Raw genomic sequence first — 21,110 nt, 5'->3', positions numbered from 1 at the left:
TACCAACAACAATTGATCAATTTGAGCGATGCATTAGAAGAAAAGAGGCCATTTACTGGTCAAGGATGTCATAAAGTGATCTTGCTTCATGACAATGCTCGACCACATGTTGCGAAAGCGACTCAGGATCATATCTTTGCGTTAGACTGGGAATTTCTCCCGCACGTGGCGTATAGCCCAGACATAGCGCCTTCCGATTACTACTTATTCCGGTCGCTGCAGCATCATTTGGCTGATACACATTTCATGAGATTTGAAGAAATACGAAAATGCATTGATGACTTTATCGCTTCGAAGCCGGTGAGCTTCTATCGTCAAGGAATTCGCAAGCTACCCGAAAGATGACAAAAGGTCGTTGATGCAAACGGGGAATATTTCGCTGATTAATACTTTTTTGTTTGTTTTTGAATAAAGATTGAATTTTACAAAAAAAAAACTCAGAACTTTTTTGTACACCTAATATATTTAAGTGTTCAAATTATTTAACAAATTTAATAAAATATTTATATATGCATTTCATTTTAATTGTTTTACGCATATATCTCGAAAAATATAGAAAATATAAAAAAATGACGAAACCATACATTTGTCTGAAACATTTTTTCGTATCTTCCATATTTTTCTAGATATTTACAATTAAAATGAAACACTCGGTATATTGCAACTTATAAAGCTATTACATTAACAGTCTTATAGTTGATTTATTATGCTTTTATGTGAGTTGCAATAAATTCTTGAGCTTATTTCATAGTTTGATACAGAATATTTTTCTTTTTTAAGTCATCAAAGATCAATTTTCCTCTTTAGTATAAAGTGTTTGGAAATTGTATATTATTTTGTAAATACATTTAAATTCAGTTGCTTCAATAGTATTATCGAAAAAAAGTATGTTATATTCAAATAATCTTTTCAATTTTATAAAGTTTAATGATTTGGATATTTTTGAACATTGATATAAATTATTAAAATATAGAAAAAGATAAGACAGTTAAGAATAAGTTTTCTGTAGATGTATATTTATACACTTTAACATTCTGGTAAGTTAGTCATGTATTCATACATAATATTTAGCATAATTTAAGATATGCTGCCATTATATATAAATACATCTTTAAATCATTAAATTCTAAACTTTTAACAGTTTTATAAGTTGCTACTTATATATTTATAGATACAAAATTATATATTATATATTAATTTTTTATGTTATTTTCTTGTATATTATTAGTTGTTTTTTTATATTTTTCTTATATACTACAAACGACATATCATTTTTAGCCTTGTATTTTTAGTACAAAGTTTGAAAGCATATGTCACTCTGAAAATACTTATTAAATTCATATACTTTAATATTATTCTTGAAAAAAGGCGTAATTATATATCTATAAAAAAGTTAGCATTATTGGGCAATTTAGTGTCTTAAGAATGTATTTACATGATAGTATACTTTAAATTATGCTAACATTTAAATAATATGTCCTTATTTTAATTGATAATATTCTTGAAGCATATAAATCTAAATGTGTTTACTTACAGAATGACACACAATTTCGAAACACATAGTTTTGTGTCTTGTCACATTTAGTGTCTTAAGAATGTAGATTAATCCTTGATGAATTGAAGGAAAAAAATATTCTTTCTCAAGATATCACTGATATACCGTAAAATAAATTATAAGGTATAGAATATAAAACATAATCTATAGAAATAAGATATTTTCAGCTACGTTATTCTTTACTATAATTTAATAATCAAAATCAATGTTTTCAAATATGTCTAATATTATACAATTTTAAATATAAATTTAAATTTAAATTTGATAAAATTATGAGATTTGAACTGGAAATTATAGAATTATTAACATTTGTTTATGGTTGATTAATTATTTATGTAATTTATGTTGCAGTACATCATTGAAAGTAAACTTATTTTAAAGTATCATTGAAAATAAATTTATTTTGTAATTTGTTGATATATTGAAATAGATCATTTTTGTTTATCAATATTCATCAAGAATTAATTTGCATTATATTATAAAGTATTTGAAAATAATATCTGAAAATACACACACATATATATATATATATATATATATATATATATATATATATCTAGATAAGTATTGTTGTAGCCAGACCTACAACTAATAATAAAAGTAGTCCGCATAGCAACAAAAGTAGTCTGCATGAATTTCGGAAAAAAGTCTTTCAAAAGACTATACAAATGTGTGATCGCCGAAATTGCGATTAGTCTTTCGAAAAACCACAGAAACGCATCGCGCGAGAATATTGCGAAAAGCCTATCAGCAAATTCCTAAATTTGATGATCGAACCGAGCGTGATATTGATCAATCAATATCATACAATCAATTGAAACAACTGATCGGAATGCTGATTGGGCATCGATCAGTTTATATAATCGGTTACACAGCGGAATGACGAGAGTCGAAATTATAAGTCGTGCGGAATCAATATTATAAAAGTCGCGCAAGATATTACGGAATCCCGTCGCGAAGTCTACGCGAGCCATATTATCAGCATCTTAGGTGTCACACTCGGCCGCCAGAGTAACGCGAGACGCGCCGATCCGCCCGATGACGCTAAATCGTATGTGTAAAATATAATCAATATAATATAGTATTTGTGCACTCGTTAAAATAAATCAATTAAAGTAAAGAAAGTGTGTGTTAGTGATTTCAAGAGGACTCCTACATTCCTTTGATCCTGCTCAGAGTTCCAACTCCTTAGGTTTGACGAATCCAACTATCCCGAATATTAACATTGTAACCCATCTGGGGGTACAACAATATCAGAATTGTTTAGCATTTATGAATTTAAACTTATAGATGTATTTACATGTAATAATAACAGACATTAAATTATGTTAACATTATATGTGAATACATCTCCGAGTTTCCGTTAAAGTACTAAAAGATGTTAATATTTATTTATAGGTAGAATATTATTATTAATTGAGTTAATAATCTCTAATACATTATCTTTAATATTGCAAGTTTATTACAAAGTGCTTCAAAACTATATGTCAATCTGAAAATATATCCATTTAAATTTATTTGTTTTAATATCATTATTGATTATAGAAAAGAATGTTATAATTATGTATCTGTAGATGAATATTAGCATTATTTAGTATTTTCACTCAGATATATTTTGACATATAATACAAGCATTATTTAAAATATACTATCGTATGTCTATACATACTATACATATATTTCTGTATTGGCAAAATGTCAAATAGTACTAACACATCTACAAATATAGATCAGTTGCTTCAATAATATTATCAATGAAAAATGTAACGGAGCGCATCCTTCCGCTCCATTCCTCCTCCGAATTTCCCCCGACCGACCATCCGTCGGGGACCGCCGAACATCAGGCGGAGTGCGGCAGTGGCCGCAAAGAGGCAGCAATGCCTCCTTTTTAATACATTTATACGCGAACTCCGAAGCGTCGGAGAATACCACGAAAACACGTATGTTTTCGTGGTATTTCCCCGCACCGCGCCAAGCGTCGCGCCAACAAGCGCGAACGCACTCCGCACCGCGCCACGCACCGTAGCACCGAGCGCGAACGCGTCCAGCGCCGCACCGACGCCGCGCCACGCAACCGAGCGAGCGTCCCGCACCGCGTCACGACCGCGTCCACAAGCGCGCAACCACCCCGCATCGCGCCGCTACCTTCCCACCGAATTCCTTCCCTACCAAAAAACCAATCATCCCTCGATCCTTTTTTTCCGCTCCTGGGGAGAGGGATGCTAACTCCGAGATCGACCAATCCGACCGATCCGACCGAAAATACCGAGGTCGATCTCGGATATAAAAAGGCATCGCTCTCCACAGGAAATCACTCCTCGTTTACTCCTGTTCCTAGCTCGTTTTCCGAGAGCCCATCTCAAGGAAGCGAGCATCCGTAACCGGTAGCAAGCCTGAGATTTGTTGGGGTTCTTCCCAACGCGCCAAGTTCGCTTGGCCTGGCCGAAAGCCGTCTGCGTAGCTCGCACGGCAAGCCGAGAGTTGCTGGGGTCTCCCCAGCGTCGAGTTCGCTCGACCCGACTCCGCCGTTCCCGAGATTTCACCGCCGAGTATAGGGGTTCTCCCCGATACTACCTCTCCGAGCACCAGGGTACACCCTGATCGGCCGAGTACACTCGGCACCGCCACTTTCTTCTCCGCACACAGCTGGGGCCCTTCCCAGCTGGCCGAGTTCACTCGGCATTCAGACAGACAGACGAGGGGCGCACCCCCCGTCAGCCGAGCCCTCTCGGCAGGGAACTGGCCCACCCGTTCTTCGATCTAAACGATCCGCCGACCTCGCGAAATATCCACCCTCGCGACAACACCCGCGATCCGCGTGCACGTTTAAATCCACGCCGATTTAAAGGCCCGCGACGAACACGTGCGACACCGCAGCCGCCGCGCGCGCCCCGCGCCCAGGGATGCCATTTCATGTACGATTGCAGCCACGCTGCAGCACGTAGAGGGAATAGACTGACACACACACTAGCGCGAGCGCTCGTCCGTGTACGCTCCGCGCTTCGGCCAAGTTCGAGTGGTAGAGAAGGAGTACCGACAACTGCTGTCTTCTTCTTTCTCGAGAAACGCTGTATCGCTGATTTGAAGCTGGCGTCTCATGACATGACACGAATTAATCATGCGATGTCATTGTCGATTATTTTTACATATACTTTTATACATATATTTTATTAAGTTAATAACATTATATTATTACAATATATTTTTTTCATACATAAATAAAAATTAAAATTTGTAAATACAAAAATCCACTCTTTGCCAATATATATGCTTTTTATTTGCAAAAAGTAATTATAATTATAATTATTATATTAAAAAAAATTTATTGTGGTCTTATAAAGATATTTATATATAATTATTAAAAACTTAGCGTTTGTATATTGTATTCCTTGTACTTTTATTGTATTTATTTTCTATAAATATAAAAACGTATATATTGTTGCTCGACGGAAACCGCGAGAAGGTGGTGTCTCTTCCGTCAGGAGGGAAATGTAAAAAATTATTTATTTAAATTATTAATAAAAAATAATTTAAATAATTTAATTATTGTAATATTAAAAATTAATTTTTTAATATTGCAAAATTGATTTTTTACATTTCCCTGTGTGTGTGTGTGTGTGTGTGTGTGTGTGTGTGTGTGTGTGTGTGTGTGTGTGTGTATGTATAACTATACGCATACATATTATTGATACAAATTCGCTTTTTTTTCTCATAATATCTCCCGCAAACAAGATTTTTTACACGCTTATTCTCTTTAAGCGTGATGTCTGCTATGGACAAGATTTTTTACACGCTTATTCTCTTTAAGCGTGATGTCTGCTATAGACAAGATTTTTTACACGCTTATCCTCTTTAAGCGTGATGTCTGCTATGGACAAGATTTTTTACACGCTTATTCTCTTTAAGCGTGATGTCTGCTATGGACAAGATTCTAATAATATTTAACATTTTTAACCTGCCCATGAGGGACCAGCAATTTCATTGTCATTCGCGGCATGTAGCCTTAAAGTACTGCGTTTTTTTTTAGCAATATTAGCATATAATTTATCTGTTGACATAAGAGACAAATACTTTTCTTCAATCATCATGTTTAAACATGTTTCTCCTCTCGCCCTTAATCCTGATTTTAAAACGCACGTGGCATTAATGGAAGCCGACGATAATCTATTTCGATTTTTTGTTTTTAAATTACTTAAAGAGGAAAACATTCTCTCTGGGTCGGCATTTGAATTTGGAAGTGATCGAACAGCATTCAGAACATTTGTTAAATTTGGATACTTAGTAATATTATTTGGATGTTTTGGATGTAAAATTTCCTTCCACATATTATCAAAATTTAATTTGGAAAGATTTTGCTTCTCTTCCATTGTAAAATCTAATGGCAATGCAATCCATTCTTTCTTTAAAGCATTTTCATCAACACTACCGATAGTTTTAGCTATAAAAGAAACATCATTAAATGAAGTTTCTCTATCAGTATTGAATAAGCTTACAAAAGGTCTAAAAACTTGTAATTTTAATAAAAATTTATTATTTATCGGTAATCTTTTACGAATTTCTTCTGCAGCAGTTACATAAAACATCAAGCAATTTGTTCGAACAGTTGTAACTGCGTCTTCGTGTCCTTGCATCAGTAATTCGTAAAGATATTCTTCGCATTCTGTACCTAAATTAATTTTATGAAGAATTTTGTGATTCTCTGATAAAGAGAAAACTGTGTTTACAGAAAAAGGTTTTAAATATTCATCTTTTAAAAAGTTTCGGCAAATTTGAAAAAGAAACTGTAAAGATTTTGGCTGCAATAAATGAATTCGTGTTTCTGATGCTTGAAAAAATGCATTGAATGCGTTAAAGAAATTTAAAACGTATTTTAAAAAAAGAAAATAGGCTTTTGTTTCAATATTACCCATTATAGACAACAGATATTCTTCACGTTGTGTTTTTTCACTTACAACTATTTCGTTCAAAAAATATTTAATTGTTTTCCAAGATTCCAGAAGTCTTTCTACACATAAGTAATGAGAAAGCCAGCGTGTATCACATAATTTTAACAATTTGTGATTTGTTTCTTGGAAACACTCAGAAAATTCATTGTAAACAGATAATCGTTTGGGGCTATTGTTAATAAAACTAGAAGTTTTTCGTAAAAATTCTAATTTCTGCTAACTTTTTACGCTCATCAAACGACAAAAGTGATTCATTATCTTCCGTTTGCAAATTTTGATTTGATTTATTTATCTCAATGAAATTTTTATATTTATCTAAATGTGTTTTGGATTCTGCGTGATGATATATTTGTGCTAAACCACCAGTAATAGTTTTATTGCAAATTGAACAAAAAGATAAATGTGCATTGTTAGGAACTTCTCGTAACCAACATTTGAATTCTTCGATATCTAACCATTTCTGTTGAAAAACTGGTTGAGATATTTTTTTTGATTTTTCATCATTGTTAGATAATGATGATCCTTTTTTAAGATTATTTTTATGACATGCAGAATCTGCATGGCGAGAAATTAATGAACTACATGAAAAATTCTTATTGCAAATGCTACAATGATACTGACTATTATTATTTGATACCTCGCGTATCCATGATTGATATCTATTATCAGTAAGCCAAGCTTTTATAAAGCTTCGTTTACGTTTTTTGATTGATTCGTCACACATTTCCATATCAATTTTAAAAGGACAAAAAATCGAAAAAGATAAAAAGAGAAATAGAATATGAATATAATATGAAAATTATATGTATGCGTGTGTCACGGAAAGAGATCAGGATTCTGTTATTTGTTAAAATATTTTACGATCCTAAATCTCTCTCCGTATACGTATATGTGAATATATTTATATATATATATACACACACACACACACACACACACACACACACACACACACACACGTGTGTGTGTGTGTGTGTGTGTGTGTGTGTGTGTGTGTGTGTGTGTGTATAAATGTATATATGGAAAGTTATACCTTTTAATCTCGAATATATTCTTCAATATTAAAAAGTTAAGATGGAGATACACGATACACGATGTGATCGAAAGATGGTACACGAAGTCACCGAAAGACAAATGAAATCGTCGCGCATCGTGAGATAAACAATGGAAAATCGAGATCATTGTTTCTTTCGGCGATATAGTGAGCAGCATATTTGACGACGCAATGGCAGGTTAGTTACAATTTATTATTATTTCAGAAATATAAATCACATTTTCAATGTAATTTAATATGCTTCATTATCGTATGTGTGTGCCTGCATGTGCATGTGCCTGCGTGTGCCTGCGTGTACGTGTGCCTGTGTGTATGTGTGCTTGCGTGTACGTGTGCTTGCGTGTACGTGTGCCTGCGTGTACGTGTGCCTGCGTGTGCTGCGTGTGCCTGCATGTGCGTGTGCTGTGTGCGTACGCATGTACGTATGTATTAAACTTTATCATTATCTGATATCAGTAGTATAATCAGTAGTATAATAATGTTACTATTATACTATTATAATGTTACTATATATAGTTTATGTATTTTACAGAGCAAACGAAAAAATTTGCGGACATACTGCAACAGCAACAAAAACAACACGAGCTGCAAATGCAGCAGTTGAGAGAGCAGCATGAGCTGCAGTTACAACAGCTGCGGGAGCAGATAAATTTGCTGGTAAGAAAAAGAACGCTTTTGCTGACAAATATAACAATTTGGACAGATATGTAAATAATTTTATTGGATCTTTAAAATGATTATCTGTGAAATCTTATATTCAAATCGGTTGCTAGATCAGAAATTTATGAACATTATTATTATATTTAAGTGTCCTACGTAATAATATTGATGGTCCAATAAAATTATTTCCAGATCTGTATTTGGTTAATTTGTAATTTTTAGATTTTTCAAAAGTTTTTTTTATACAGAAACAACAACCGCAGCAGCAGCAGCAGCCGCAGCAGCAGCAGCAGCAGCAGCAGCAGCCGCAGCAGCAGCCGCAGCAGCAGCAGCAGCAGCAGCAGCAGCAGCAGCCGCAGCAGCCGCAGCAGCAGCAGCAGCAGCAGCAGCAGCAGCAGCAGCAGCAGCAGCAGCAACAGCAGCAGCAACAGCAGCAGCAGCAGCAAGATAGTCGTATTATTTATTGAAATAATTATATGTATATAAATACACACATATATGTCATGTATAATACATATATATGTAAACATATTAATTGACATTTAATTATTTTCAGTGCCTCATAGACGAAATGGTGGACGTTCCCGTGCTAGGTGGGCCTTGCAAAGGGGGGGCCGGATGTTGTATAGTTGGAGGGGGGGCCGGAGGGGGAGAGATGAAAGAGATAGAGGAGGAAAAAATGTAATTATAAAAAAATATTACTTCAAATAAAAAATATAAAAATAAATTTAAATGGATTCATTATTATTAATTATTATTAATTATTAATTTAAGTAGATTAAATTTTTATTAAAATAAGTATTAATTATTCTTTTTAGTAATAATTTTATTTATTTTATTTTATATTATTTTAGTAATAATTATTCTTTTTAGTAATAATCAAAGAAGCATTAAACATTTAAAAACTAATAACAATAATGAAAAGATAAGAGTGTTAACATAATTTGAATTTCTTTTTGCAATTGATATATTCATATCAGTTATTAATTTTATTATTATCTATTATTTATTAATATCATAAAAGCTATATAGCCTTTTTATATTCAGTTCCCTTTTATATAATAATATATCTAATATTTATTTTATATATTTATTGGTATATATATATATGTATATATATATATATATATATATATTATAATATATATATAATATATATATATATTGTTTATTTATATATTTATTTATATATTTATTCAGTTTTTAATAGCTATATCTAAATATCTTTATAAGACCACAATAAATTTTTTTTAATATAATAATTACTTTTTGCAAATAAAAAGCGTATATATTGGCAAAGAGTGGATTTTTGTATTTACAAATTTTAATTTTTATTTATGTATGAAAAAAATATATTGTTTAATTATAAAAATATATGTAATAATAATAATAATGTTATTAACTTAATAAAATATATGTATAAAAGTATATGTAAAAATAATCGACAATGACATCGCATGATTAATTCGTGTCATGTCATGAGACGCCAGCTTCAAATCAGCGATACAGCGTTTCTCGAGAAAGAAGAAGACAGCAGTTGTCGGTACTCCTTCTCTACCGCTCGAACTTGGCCGAAGCGCGGAGCGTACACGGACGAGCGCTCGCGCTAGTGTGTGTGTCAGTCTATCCCCTCTACGTGCTGCAGCGTGGCTGCAATCGTGAACATGAAATGGCATCCCTGCCCGCGCCACCGAACTGCGCGCCGCGATCAGTATCGCCCCGACCGCCCGAGCGATATCTTATTTTATATTCACGCGTTATCCGCGCGCCGATCGCCGTCTCGCCCGTCCACGGCCACGAACATTAACGCGAAGATTCGGTGCATTCCATCGCACCACTATTAGTCAAATAAACATCATTATTTGTTATAATTATCGCCTAACAATTTAATCACACCTTTCTGTCTCCAACGTCCTCGCTTCCCCTCCTGGTAACCGACTGATCGCTCTCCGCGCGGGAAAGCGAGACCGTTTTAAATGGTTATATTCAAGGTTGTATTCAAGTAATCTTGTCAAATTTATAAAGATTCTATGATTTGGACATATTTTTGAACATTGATATAATTATTAAAATATAGAAAAAGATAAGACAGTTAAGAATAAACTTAATGTGGCTGATGTAGTAATGTGGAAGAAAAGAAATATTCTAACTCAAGATATTGACATTGACAAGTCCTCCGTGAAATAAATCCGTTTTCAATATACTACTACATAATTTATATGAGAATATACTGAATTAATTGCAAACAAATGTTAATGGTTTAGGAAATTGCAATATAAATAGAACAAATTTAAAAAATTATTTGATTTGGACATATTTTTGTACATAGACAAATTCGATATTTGTAGAAATGGGGAACGGCATATATAAGGCCCATATAACTATAGTATACTGTAATATCGTATAGATAATGATTATATATAGATATACATATAAAGAAATTATTTCTGAATATATCTATATTAGTTTATTCGTTATCTACGCTCATTATAAAATAACAACACTTCTATAAATTATAGATAGAATTGTTCAACATAAAGGTTGTATTAAGAACTTTCTACATAAATAGATAGATAGGCAGAATTGAAGGCAGTCCTGAAAACTGGCATTTCGTAGGTAGGGTTTTCAGGACTATCCCGATAACTGCTAAAATTCCTTAAAACTGCCTTTTCATATACATATATATATATATATTCTTAACTTTTCTATAAAAAGTATCGTTTTTATTAAAAAAACAGAGTATGCGAGGGAAGGAAATTAAAGAGATCAAATTTTTCTGTGCATGTAAATACTTTATTTTTTAAAATGGCGGAAGGAAGGCAGAAAGGAGTTACGATAAAAAACATGTTTTAAGAAATATAATTTTTATAGATTTATTTAAAATAAATCGAAAATCAATTTTATAAAAATAAAACTTCTTAATTTTAAAATTATAATATTTACTTAAGATATAAATTAATATTAGCACAATTTTCTCTGAAAAATATATTTTACAAAAATTTCTTACAATCTTTGACTAGGGGCGGAAAACTCGATTATTTAAGAAAAATTAGGACGAGAAAATTTATTCCGATGCATAATCGTACGGAACCGAATAACGATTATTAATAAATCTACCTTTCAGCAATACCGGTGCGCATATCTTTGTTTCATCTCGTAACAACGTCGTAAAACGCTGTGCGTCGAATTGCACTGAAATGTAGATTTATCGACGAACCAGCTTCGTCTTGTTTTGTTCTTTCCTTTTCTATTAACATATATTCTTAGTACTGCTAAAACTTATTAAACTGCTATTCGATGAATTTAAAGTAATACTCTTAATTTTATATATTTCATGTGTGCACTTTGACGGAGTACGAACAATGTACGCGTAGAATTTCGGACCACCGGAAACGAATGATTCGATATATAATAGCTATCGCGGCCGTAGCCGCAGCTCTCGAGCTCGTCTGTCATATCGCCCAGGAAATTCCCCGTACGCGGTTCATACTCATTTGGATCGCCGGTACTAACATATACACGAATCCGTGTCGTAATATAAAACCCGTTTATCTAATAATTCTAAGTAACTGTACAATTTTAATCGTGCTTGCGCTGTTGTGTATGCCATGATTACAACGTTCGTAAACGGAGAATGTACGACCGCCTCTTTTCGGAGTCGCTACGAAACATATATTACCTCGTCGTTTACGGGTATACCGATTATCTCGTGCTCAGGACTCGTAAGCAAAGTCATTGGCATAAATTGGTGATGAGATTTTATAATTTCGGTATTCTGTAAATTGGATCGTTGGCCGAATTTTCCCCAAAATGAATTTAAACAAAGCTTAGCAACCGAATATAAACCGGGATTGCGTGCGATGTTTCGCCTATCGAGTATGATAGGTAATATGAGGAAACCCTCGGTTTCCTCATATTCCCGAAGGTAACGCTCCTTAGCATCATTGTCAGCGTCTTCCCTGCATTCGCTCGGCCAGCCGCTCGCTTCTTGTTTTAATTGCAAAAAGGTATTAATATATTCGGCAAACAGCCTTGACGAGTATCGCTATCGTATCGCGCGACTTTATATTCCCAAATCTCGCTCATATGTGTCATAAGATAACCCTTCTCGACAGTTTTGCGTAATTCACAAGATACCCAGATACTTCGAATTCTCGATCCGCCGGGCTCTTATGAGTACACTCAACTTGTGAGAAACTTATTTCGCAGCAACTCCGACATAACGCAAACAATAATTTACCTTGTACGCGATAGTACCGGATGAAAGAGATCACGTGGTGGGAGTACTTTACATCGCACGAGACCTTCGATCGAATTGAAATTATAATTTGGTGATACCCCGATTAACGAAGAACACTCTTGCCCTACATAAATTTTAGGATGTCCGATCGGGAAAACGCCGATCGGGAAAAGTTTTCAATACGAAAGGATACAGAGAACATACGTCGACGTAACGTATTTTTTCCGTACCTGAAACTTCATATCGCATAACGATATTTCCCGTGCGTCCACCATAAAACGCTTCGCGAGGATCGAGAGGAGTGTTCTTTATCAATGAATGATCCTTAAGAAAATTCTGCATTTCTCTATTATTCGAAATTTTTCGGTCGAAGGAGCACTCCCATTTCTCCATCACGTGGTAACCGCGTTTACGAAGGCGCCATGACATCGCGAGCGTTCGTAGCGCGCGTCGATCGTATCCTCGCAGACGAAAGCGTACTATCGCGATTTACTTTAAAACACGAAAGGCACCCATGCCAGAAACAACCGTGAAATTGTAGCACCCAGCGTTGTGACTCATTTTCCGTAACCGTTTCGTAATATCCATCAACGGGCGTGCCATCGACTTTATATTCGCAGCCTCGCCCCGCGTGGATAATGAAATGTCCGAATTCGCGTTCCATCCACATCAACCACTGCAGAGCTTTGTGCGATTGCCTGTCAACGTTTCTGTAATCACCCGACGGAATGACTTCTATTTCCTCTTCACGCAAAAAGTTTTTACGAAAAACTTTCATGCATGTAGAAGCGATAGTCGTACATTCCTCAAACGGACACACGTTTCCACGTTCTAAAAATATTTTTTTAAAACTGATGCACGCTCGTCGAAGGATATCTACGTCGTTTCGAAAATATCTGATAATTTCGCGTTGAAAGTCAAAAATATAATTTTCACGAATCATTTCCGCGTGCCATGCATGGAACTTTTTGCATTCTTTCGGTGATATGTGATCGGGAGAATAATATCTAGCATCGGAAATTGACCCTATATACGATTGGTTATCGAGAATATTAAATAAATGCAGGAAACATCCTTTATTCGACGTATCGCTCAGATACTCATCAAAGGCCTTAGGTAAATCAGATAAACGCATCGGCGTATAATTAATGCTATCGATAAACTTCGTATGTCCGACCGTCATTACGACGATTTTTGTTTCGTTCAAAATAACGCGCGGTTCATGGGTGCTCTCGGATTTTCAACCAAATATTTTAAGATAAATTGCACGTCGAACGCTTTCGCATTATGCGCGATAATTTGTTTGAAACATTTCGTTCGCGTTGCGAAATCGACAAATTGTTTCACGGGGTCGAGACGGAATACGAACTCGCGCATTCCGCACCATTGGCAGTGAACCGTCATGTCGTCTTCGTTTGCACATGCTACGCAAATTTGTTGCGCTACACAAAGAGTCAGCACATGGATTCTCACGTTTTCGGTATCTACGAGCGTCTCGTCTTGCCGCGTTTCAAAATCGTAAAATATAAACGCGACACAATCGTTTGTTTGTTCGTTCATCGCAACGTTATCATTTTCATTTTCACACCTTTTTTTCTGCTCGCATTATCATGGTACTTGTATCCTTGCCGGGGGGGTCACTAGCTTTACGAGCAAGAGGTCGCATGAAACATAGATGATTCGACGGCTGTAACGAACGACATATTTTACAAAAGACCGTGTCGCATTTATGTACCGTGCACGTATTTGCACGTATAAATCACCCGCAATCGCTACAAATTTTAACGGAATTATACATATGCTCGCGCGAGATTTCCCGTTATATGAGTTTTCCGCTCGATAACGCTCGAAACAAGAATTACCAAAAAACGTACGGTTATACACTTCACACCTAATTATTTCTCTATCACGATTTACGCACGGGGATGAGGCACAAACAACGAGGGCATTTTTTTGCGCAATAATGTCCCCTATCGAAAGCCCTTGCACGTTTCGCAGTAACCGCCACGCGAACCGACTGCAGCTCTTAAATTTAATATAGGGTTATAATGACGCGAATCTTCATAATACACTATATTTAATGTATACGAAGGTTCGCGTCCGAGAGAGGCGAGTAATGCGCGACCGTCGTACTTCGGTTTTTCACCTCAGCCAAAACTACTAAAATTATAAACTATTATAGCGATATTTTTCGCGGCGAGAAACCGTTGAAAACGCTCAATTTCATTATATCTGCAACCTTCCTCGGGGATCGCGATACTCCTCGTTAACTCAACCGCCAACTCACGCTGTAACGAAGAACTCGCGTTGTATCTTACGGATTTCCACCGCTCGTGCAACTCTCCCGTGCGCAGAGTATCACGTTCGCAGTAAATCCTCGCCGCTACGAGGGAGTGAGGCACAGATTGTCGGAATTTTTTATTTGTAAAATCGAGCGTTTCGCGACGCTTTCTCGCGTTAATTTATTTGATCCCTCTCGCCTCAAAGATACCGCTACGTTAAAAACGCGTATGGTGAAATCCATCGCAATATCGAAACCCCCGGCGCTTTGCGCTATCGAACTCACGAGTTTCCATGTGTCCTCGTGAGTCAAGTCTCGCGGACGAAACGAAAGGCCTGCTGGGCCATGCGATAAATTTGTCGAATCGAAGGATAATCCCACGTAATCCCCCGGTCCGCTCAAACGTATTGCATACGCGTGGATTTCGCGAAACGCGTTTTCTAAATAATTCACGATATCGCTAGCACCTTCCGCGAGAGGACGTATCGCGAATGTCGCCTCCCTACCTAATACTTCAAATTTTTGAAATTTTCGAGAGTTTTCCACCCGTAATTCAATATAAGTGAAATTTTCACTGACCGTGGATCCTGTCATCGACCGCGCCATCCTCGTCGGTTAACCGGTGCTGCTGCTGCTGCTGTTGTTGCTGTTGTTCTTGCTGATGCTGCTGCTGATGATGCTATTGAATGATGAAGATCCATCGAATGGTTCTAAAGCCGGTGTAAATAACGATCTTCTTGTTCTTTTTCGCGTGAAATACCTCCTCCTGTTTGTACTGAAAATGGGAAACAAAAAATATTAATGATAAATATTTTAATTATACTCGATTTTTATGTTACCGAATAGATTCTAGCATACCGAAGGTATCTCTTACCTTGAGCAGCTTTCCTCTTCGCTTTTACAGAGCTTTTATAGAGCGTATTAATCTAGCAAAAAATATTTAATTATAAATTTATCGGAAAGAATAAATTATCTTAAAATTTAAAAATAATATTAAATTTACTTTCATAATTTTCCAGAGAATAACCTATCCGTGTTTCGCATTGATGGAAAACCTCGATCTCTTCTTCTAAAAGCTCATCGCACATTTGCTTAAAGACTCTTCTCCTGTTTTCATTTTCTTCCTCGCCATCAGCTTTTTCTTCGTCATCGTCATCGTCATCTTCTTCTTCTCCTTCTCTATCTTCTTGTCTTTCTTCGTCAACTTCTTCTCCTTCTTCGCTGGGAAAACAACCACAATTCACAGAACACCGCTCCCCTCCTTCCTCTATATTCACAATTTTCCTAAACTATCATTCGACAAGCCAACACGGAAATCCATCACGCCCTCAGATATTCTCACCCCTTCGGAACCCTTTAAAAACTGCGACTTGGAGCGGATCGCTCTCTTCTTCCTGCTTCTCATCGCTCCATTCACGGTCGGGACCGAAATTGTCAGTTAGAATCTGTGCGCAATCCTTATATTTTCGTGTGATTCAACGATCCAGCCTGGCCATTGCATTTCTTGACCATCACCAGCGGCCGCTACAATAAAAGTAAGTCCAACTTTATCATTTTTTCCCGCAGTAACGGGCAGTTTGGTTCGTGACCTCTACATATTTATCTCATTAAACACTCCAACATTCCAAATTGGCAAGCCGCCGATTAACTCGGTGAAGCTGTCTTCCCCGATTTTTTCACACTCCGAGTTGGCAAGCCGCCGATTAACTCGGTAAAGCTGCCTCCCCCGATTCCACAACATTCTGTTCCACAACCTTCTAACTTGGCAAGCCGCCGATTAACTCAGTGAAGCTGCCTCCCCCGATTCCACAACATTCCAACCTGGCAAGCCGCCGATTGATTCGGTGAAGCTGCCTTATCTCGATTCCTCAATTTCTCTTTCATCTGACCCTCTTTTACATAGTGAACCAAACGAACGCCATCCCGAATGGACGAACGAAACGGGCATTGCGACACCGTCGGGAGAAGTCGAATAAGCGGAAACCTGCCACGCCGAAGAACTCGCGGAGCAATTAATAGAAGTAGAGCCGGGGCTAGCCAACATCTCGCTACATCAATACGCCTCCGCCCTCCGCTCCGCGGCCGAATTCAAAAAACAGTGCACTCCGGAGAACTTCGACGTGGAGAAGTTCTTTAATCTCGTCCACCAATTTCCTCATTCTCCCACCCATCCATCTCCTGGCACCTTCTTCATCAAAAGAAGGTTCAAACCCGACAGTCAATTTTGGATCTCAAAACACAAAATCACTGATACCGTCCCTATATATATTTCCCGTGATCCTCTTCCCTACCTCGTCCCAATCAAGGCTTTCCGCACCGCGCACCCTAATCCCCCGCCATACCTGCAACCCGATCCCATCGACATGCTCGCGATCACCAATTTTTTACCCCAATTAGAACAATTGGGTATATAAATCCAGATTTTCCTTTGTTTGCTGTCATTTTCAATATTTCAAATTTTTATGTATAAAATTTTACCTTTTTTTGTAACTAATATCTCAACCCTTTTTGATGTACACAAACATTGTACTTCATTTATTATTATTATTAGTAAATTAGTTAACCAGAATTCCGTCTTAAATTTTTTTTTCCCTCAAACTTGACCCCACGCCGTTCCCGGCTCCCTGAAGATCGCACTAGGTCCATCTCTGGTAAAAGAGATTCGGTTCTCTGACCTAAAAACGGACCACCGATAGCGCGGGCGCAGGCAAGGGTAATAACGTCACCGATGCTGACCCGATCCCTGCCCCCTTAACGCGCGTTCGACTCGCGGATCGACCTCACGACGTCGTTCCGCGAGAACAGGAGAGGTTCCGTGCGTCCACCCGAGTTCTCTTCCTCCTGACGAGAGATATTATCTTTCGTCCAGAACACGGACGTAACACATACAAACAAATTCCCATATATACAAAGTAACAAATTCCTACTTTCGGGGCGTTCTGCGTATCGTACCACAAAAAAAATCTTTTTTCATTAACGCCAGGGTCGAGCATATTCCCTTTAGACGTTCGTCATCCTTCTTATCATTGGCGCCATTTTGTCGGATCCACGAGCGGCCTCGGAGTAATGCAAAGAATCAATTTCCTTCCTTCGCACCCTTCGCGCTTCCTGTCTATCATACTATAAAAATCGCATTCCATTCTCCACTGATCAGATATTCCCCTTCAACACTCCATCATCCTTCTTGTCGCCATTTTATCACACTCTCGATCAGACCCTGGAACAAATTCTCCTCAGATGTAAATCAAATTCCTCCGCCATCTTTGCACACGTCATTTTGTCGGACTCCGAACGGCCCTAGACACTTTCACTCCCTCCCTCTATCTTTTCCAGCATTTCAACAATCAATCACATTCCAAGAAGCTTTGAGAGTATCCAATCACGCGCGTGGGCAACTATGAGAGAATCCAATCAGAACCCATTAATTATCTAATTATCTCCGGCCATCTAAAGTTATGTAGATGATAGAAAGATACTAAAATTTCTTTTATATTTGTATGGCTATTAGAATAGAGTGAAGCTTTTTCGTCTGCGAGGCTATTTGTTTAATGATAATGCTTATCTTTCTGAATAGCACATACACGTACATTGATTATTTGAAGCTTACGCTTTATGCTCTTTTGATTTTAAAATTCAAAATTTTTTTCTTGAGCACTGTTCAGAAACATAAATATTATCGCTAGATGGAAAGTTCCGTGGATAAAAAACCTCACTCTATCTTATGTGATATAACAATATCCATGTTTAATCATGGAAATCCATGAATCAAATATTCACGTGGAAATCCAGTAAAATATCTATATATTTATTAGGATATTTCAAGAAAATTCTTAGAATTATTGATTCAAAATATCGATTAGATTTCAACATAGATTCTAGTACCGTTTTTGAGAGAATCATCCATTCGATTGGAAACGTGGATTCCACCTGGATAATCCACGTAATAAAAACGTAAATTCTACGTACTTGTTCTCATCGAGTAATAGGCAATGACTTCAAAAGATGATATATATATATAAACAGGAAAGGATATCACTCAATTAATACTTTGTAACGGAGCGCATCCCTCCGTTCCATTCCTCCTCCGACTTTTCTCCGACCGATCATCCGTCGGAGACCGCTGAACATCAGTGCAGCAGTGGCCGCAAGAGGCGTTCATGCCTCCTTTTCAATCTGTTATATTCGCAAACTCCGAAGCGTCGGAGCAGAACATGAGAATACCGCGTAAATATGATTATTTTCGTGGTATTTCCCCCGCGCCGCATCACACGTCGCGCCATTAAGCGTTAGCGTGCTCCGCTCCGCATCACGCGCGGTATCACTTGCTCGCTTGCGTGGCGGTGTCGGTGCGGCGTGGAGCGTTAAGGCGCTCCGCGCTGCACCGACACCGCCACGCAAGCGAGCAAGCGTCCCGCACCGCGCCATGATCACGTCGTAACCGACCCCGCACCGCGCCGTTACCTTACTACCGAATTCCGTTCCTACTCTTTCCCAACCCCCGCTCCGATTCCTTATCATCCCAAAAAACCAATTATGTCCGATCTTTTTCTTCGCTCCTAAGGAGAGGGATGCTAACCCCGAGATCGATCAGTCCGACCGAAAAATACCGAGATCGATCTTGGATATAAAAAGGCATTGCTCTCCACAGGAAATCATCCTGTTCCACGTTCGCCTCTGAGAGCACGTCTCAAAGAAGCGAGTATCCGAATCGAAGTCTGGTGAAAGCTGAGTTCTGTTGGAGTCCTCCCCAACGCGCCAAATTCACTTGGCCTGGCCGAAAATCGTCTCCGAAACCTTTCACGGCAAGCCGAGAGCTGCTGGGGTCTCCTTACTCCGCTCGATCTGACTCCGCCGTCTCCGAACTCTATCGCTAGGTATCAGGGTTCTCTTCGATACCACCGATCAATCCAAGCACCGGGGTACATCTCGGTCGATCGAGTTTACTCGGCACCGACATCTCCATCTCCCGTCATAGCTGGGACTCTCCCCGGCTGGCCGAGTTCACTCGGCATTCACAAGATAGACGAGGGGTACATCCCCCGTCCGCCGAGCTCTCTCGGCAGGGAACGGGCCTACCCGTTCCTCAACCTGCACGGTCCAAATCCACATCTCGCGAAAACTTCACCCTCACGACAACGCTCACGCTCGTATCACACGTGAGCAACTCTGGAGATTTAAAGATCCGCGACGAACACGTGCGACACCGTCGCTGCTCCGCGCCACCGAATTCGCGCAGTGACCAGTATCGCGTCGACCGCCGGAGCGATACCTCATTTGTGTCAAAACAGTAAAATACGCGTCGATCGCCGTCTCTCTCGTTCACGGCCAGTTCTGTTCGCGAAGATTTGGTGCATTCCATCGCACTAATCACTGTTAATCTTTCTTTGACTGAATAAACCATTGTTATCATATAATTATCGCCTCAAGCAGCTCAATCAAATTGATAACTAAATTTCTTCGTTTCCCCCCCTGGTAACCGACTGACCGCTATTCGCGTGGGAAAGCGAGACCGTTTTAACTTAATTAGTAATAATAATTTTAATATTATTTATTATGTTTAATATATATTCAATAAATTATTTCAATTTTTTAAATCTTGTAAATGTATATTGCAGTTATATATTCATTACAGCATTTCATTACAGATTTGTGATTGGCGTCTAAAAATTATGAATACAAACGCTCATTATCTTGATAGTACTCATGATGCTTATATTTGAAATAATTCCAATGTAAAGAATACGATGATCCATCTATAGCAATACCCGAACAATAATTTCCACTTAGTAGGTAAGTATTTCACTTAGTATGTATAATTTAGTAATATTTACTATAATGTAGTATAAAGACAAAGTATACCTAGACAGTATAGAGAGTTTAAAAAGAATTCATTTTTTTATCATCAAGGAATTCACTTTCTGATGCAAAAAGAATTTCTTTAGATACAAAGAATGCTTTTTGCATCTGAAAAAAATCGCAAAGGGCTATTAGTACTGTCAAGTCTAGAGACCTCGGTGGCCATCGCATAGGGCTATTAGTACTTATCCAATAATTAGAGAATTTATCATTTAAAAAGTTAACAGCACGTTTATTGTGTGCTGAAGCACCAATATTTCGGCGGCTCCTCCGCCGCGCCACCGCCGAATCCGTCGCGAGAATCATCGCGGAAGCGATCATATTTCGACACGGCTGCCCGACCGAGATATTAAATGACAACACAAACAGCACACAATTCAAGGCGAAAGAAGTCGAGCGACTCCTCAGCGCCTTCGGGATCAAGCATCGATTCACCTCCGCTTACGCCCCCCACTAGTAGTGATACTAATCCGGTTCTAACCCAGGAGCTCCGAGCGGGGTGCGGGTGTGCGGGGTAA

At 37.8% G+C, this 21,110-nt stretch overlaps 1 protein-coding gene and 1 long non-coding RNA gene across 2 annotated transcripts in view; both read left to right on the top strand.

Annotated features, from left to right (window-relative positions):
* Positions 1-2,468: 2,468 nt before the first annotated feature.
* LOC148936850 (uncharacterized) overlaps positions 2,469-21,110 on the top strand; it is a 51,837-nt gene continuing 33,195 nt past the window's right edge. The window contains exons 1-2 of the long non-coding RNA XR_016139074.1: positions 2,469-2,606; positions 20,382-20,526. This is a non-coding gene — a long non-coding RNA (uncharacterized LOC148936850). The remainder of the gene's footprint in view (positions 2,607-20,381; positions 20,527-21,110) is intronic.
* LOC148936853 (uncharacterized) lies at positions 7,413-9,002 on the top strand. The gene is made up of 2 exons (XM_089076513.1): positions 7,413-8,212; positions 8,464-9,002. The coding sequence occupies exons 1-2, from the start codon at positions 8,075-8,077 to the stop codon at positions 8,680-8,682; spliced, it is 357 nt and encodes a 118-aa protein (XP_088932639.1). The 5' UTR covers positions 7,413-8,074; the 3' UTR covers positions 8,683-9,002.

Source organism: Pogonomyrmex barbatus, unplaced genomic scaffold (assembly GCF_055798465.1).
Source record: "Pogonomyrmex barbatus isolate J1 unplaced genomic scaffold, ASM5579846v1 scaffold2, whole genome shotgun sequence".
NCBI lineage: Eukaryota > Metazoa > Arthropoda > Insecta > Hymenoptera > Formicidae > Pogonomyrmex > Pogonomyrmex barbatus.
The sequence above is the reverse complement of the archived record's forward strand: the minus strand, read 5'-3'. Positions and strand labels throughout refer to the sequence as shown.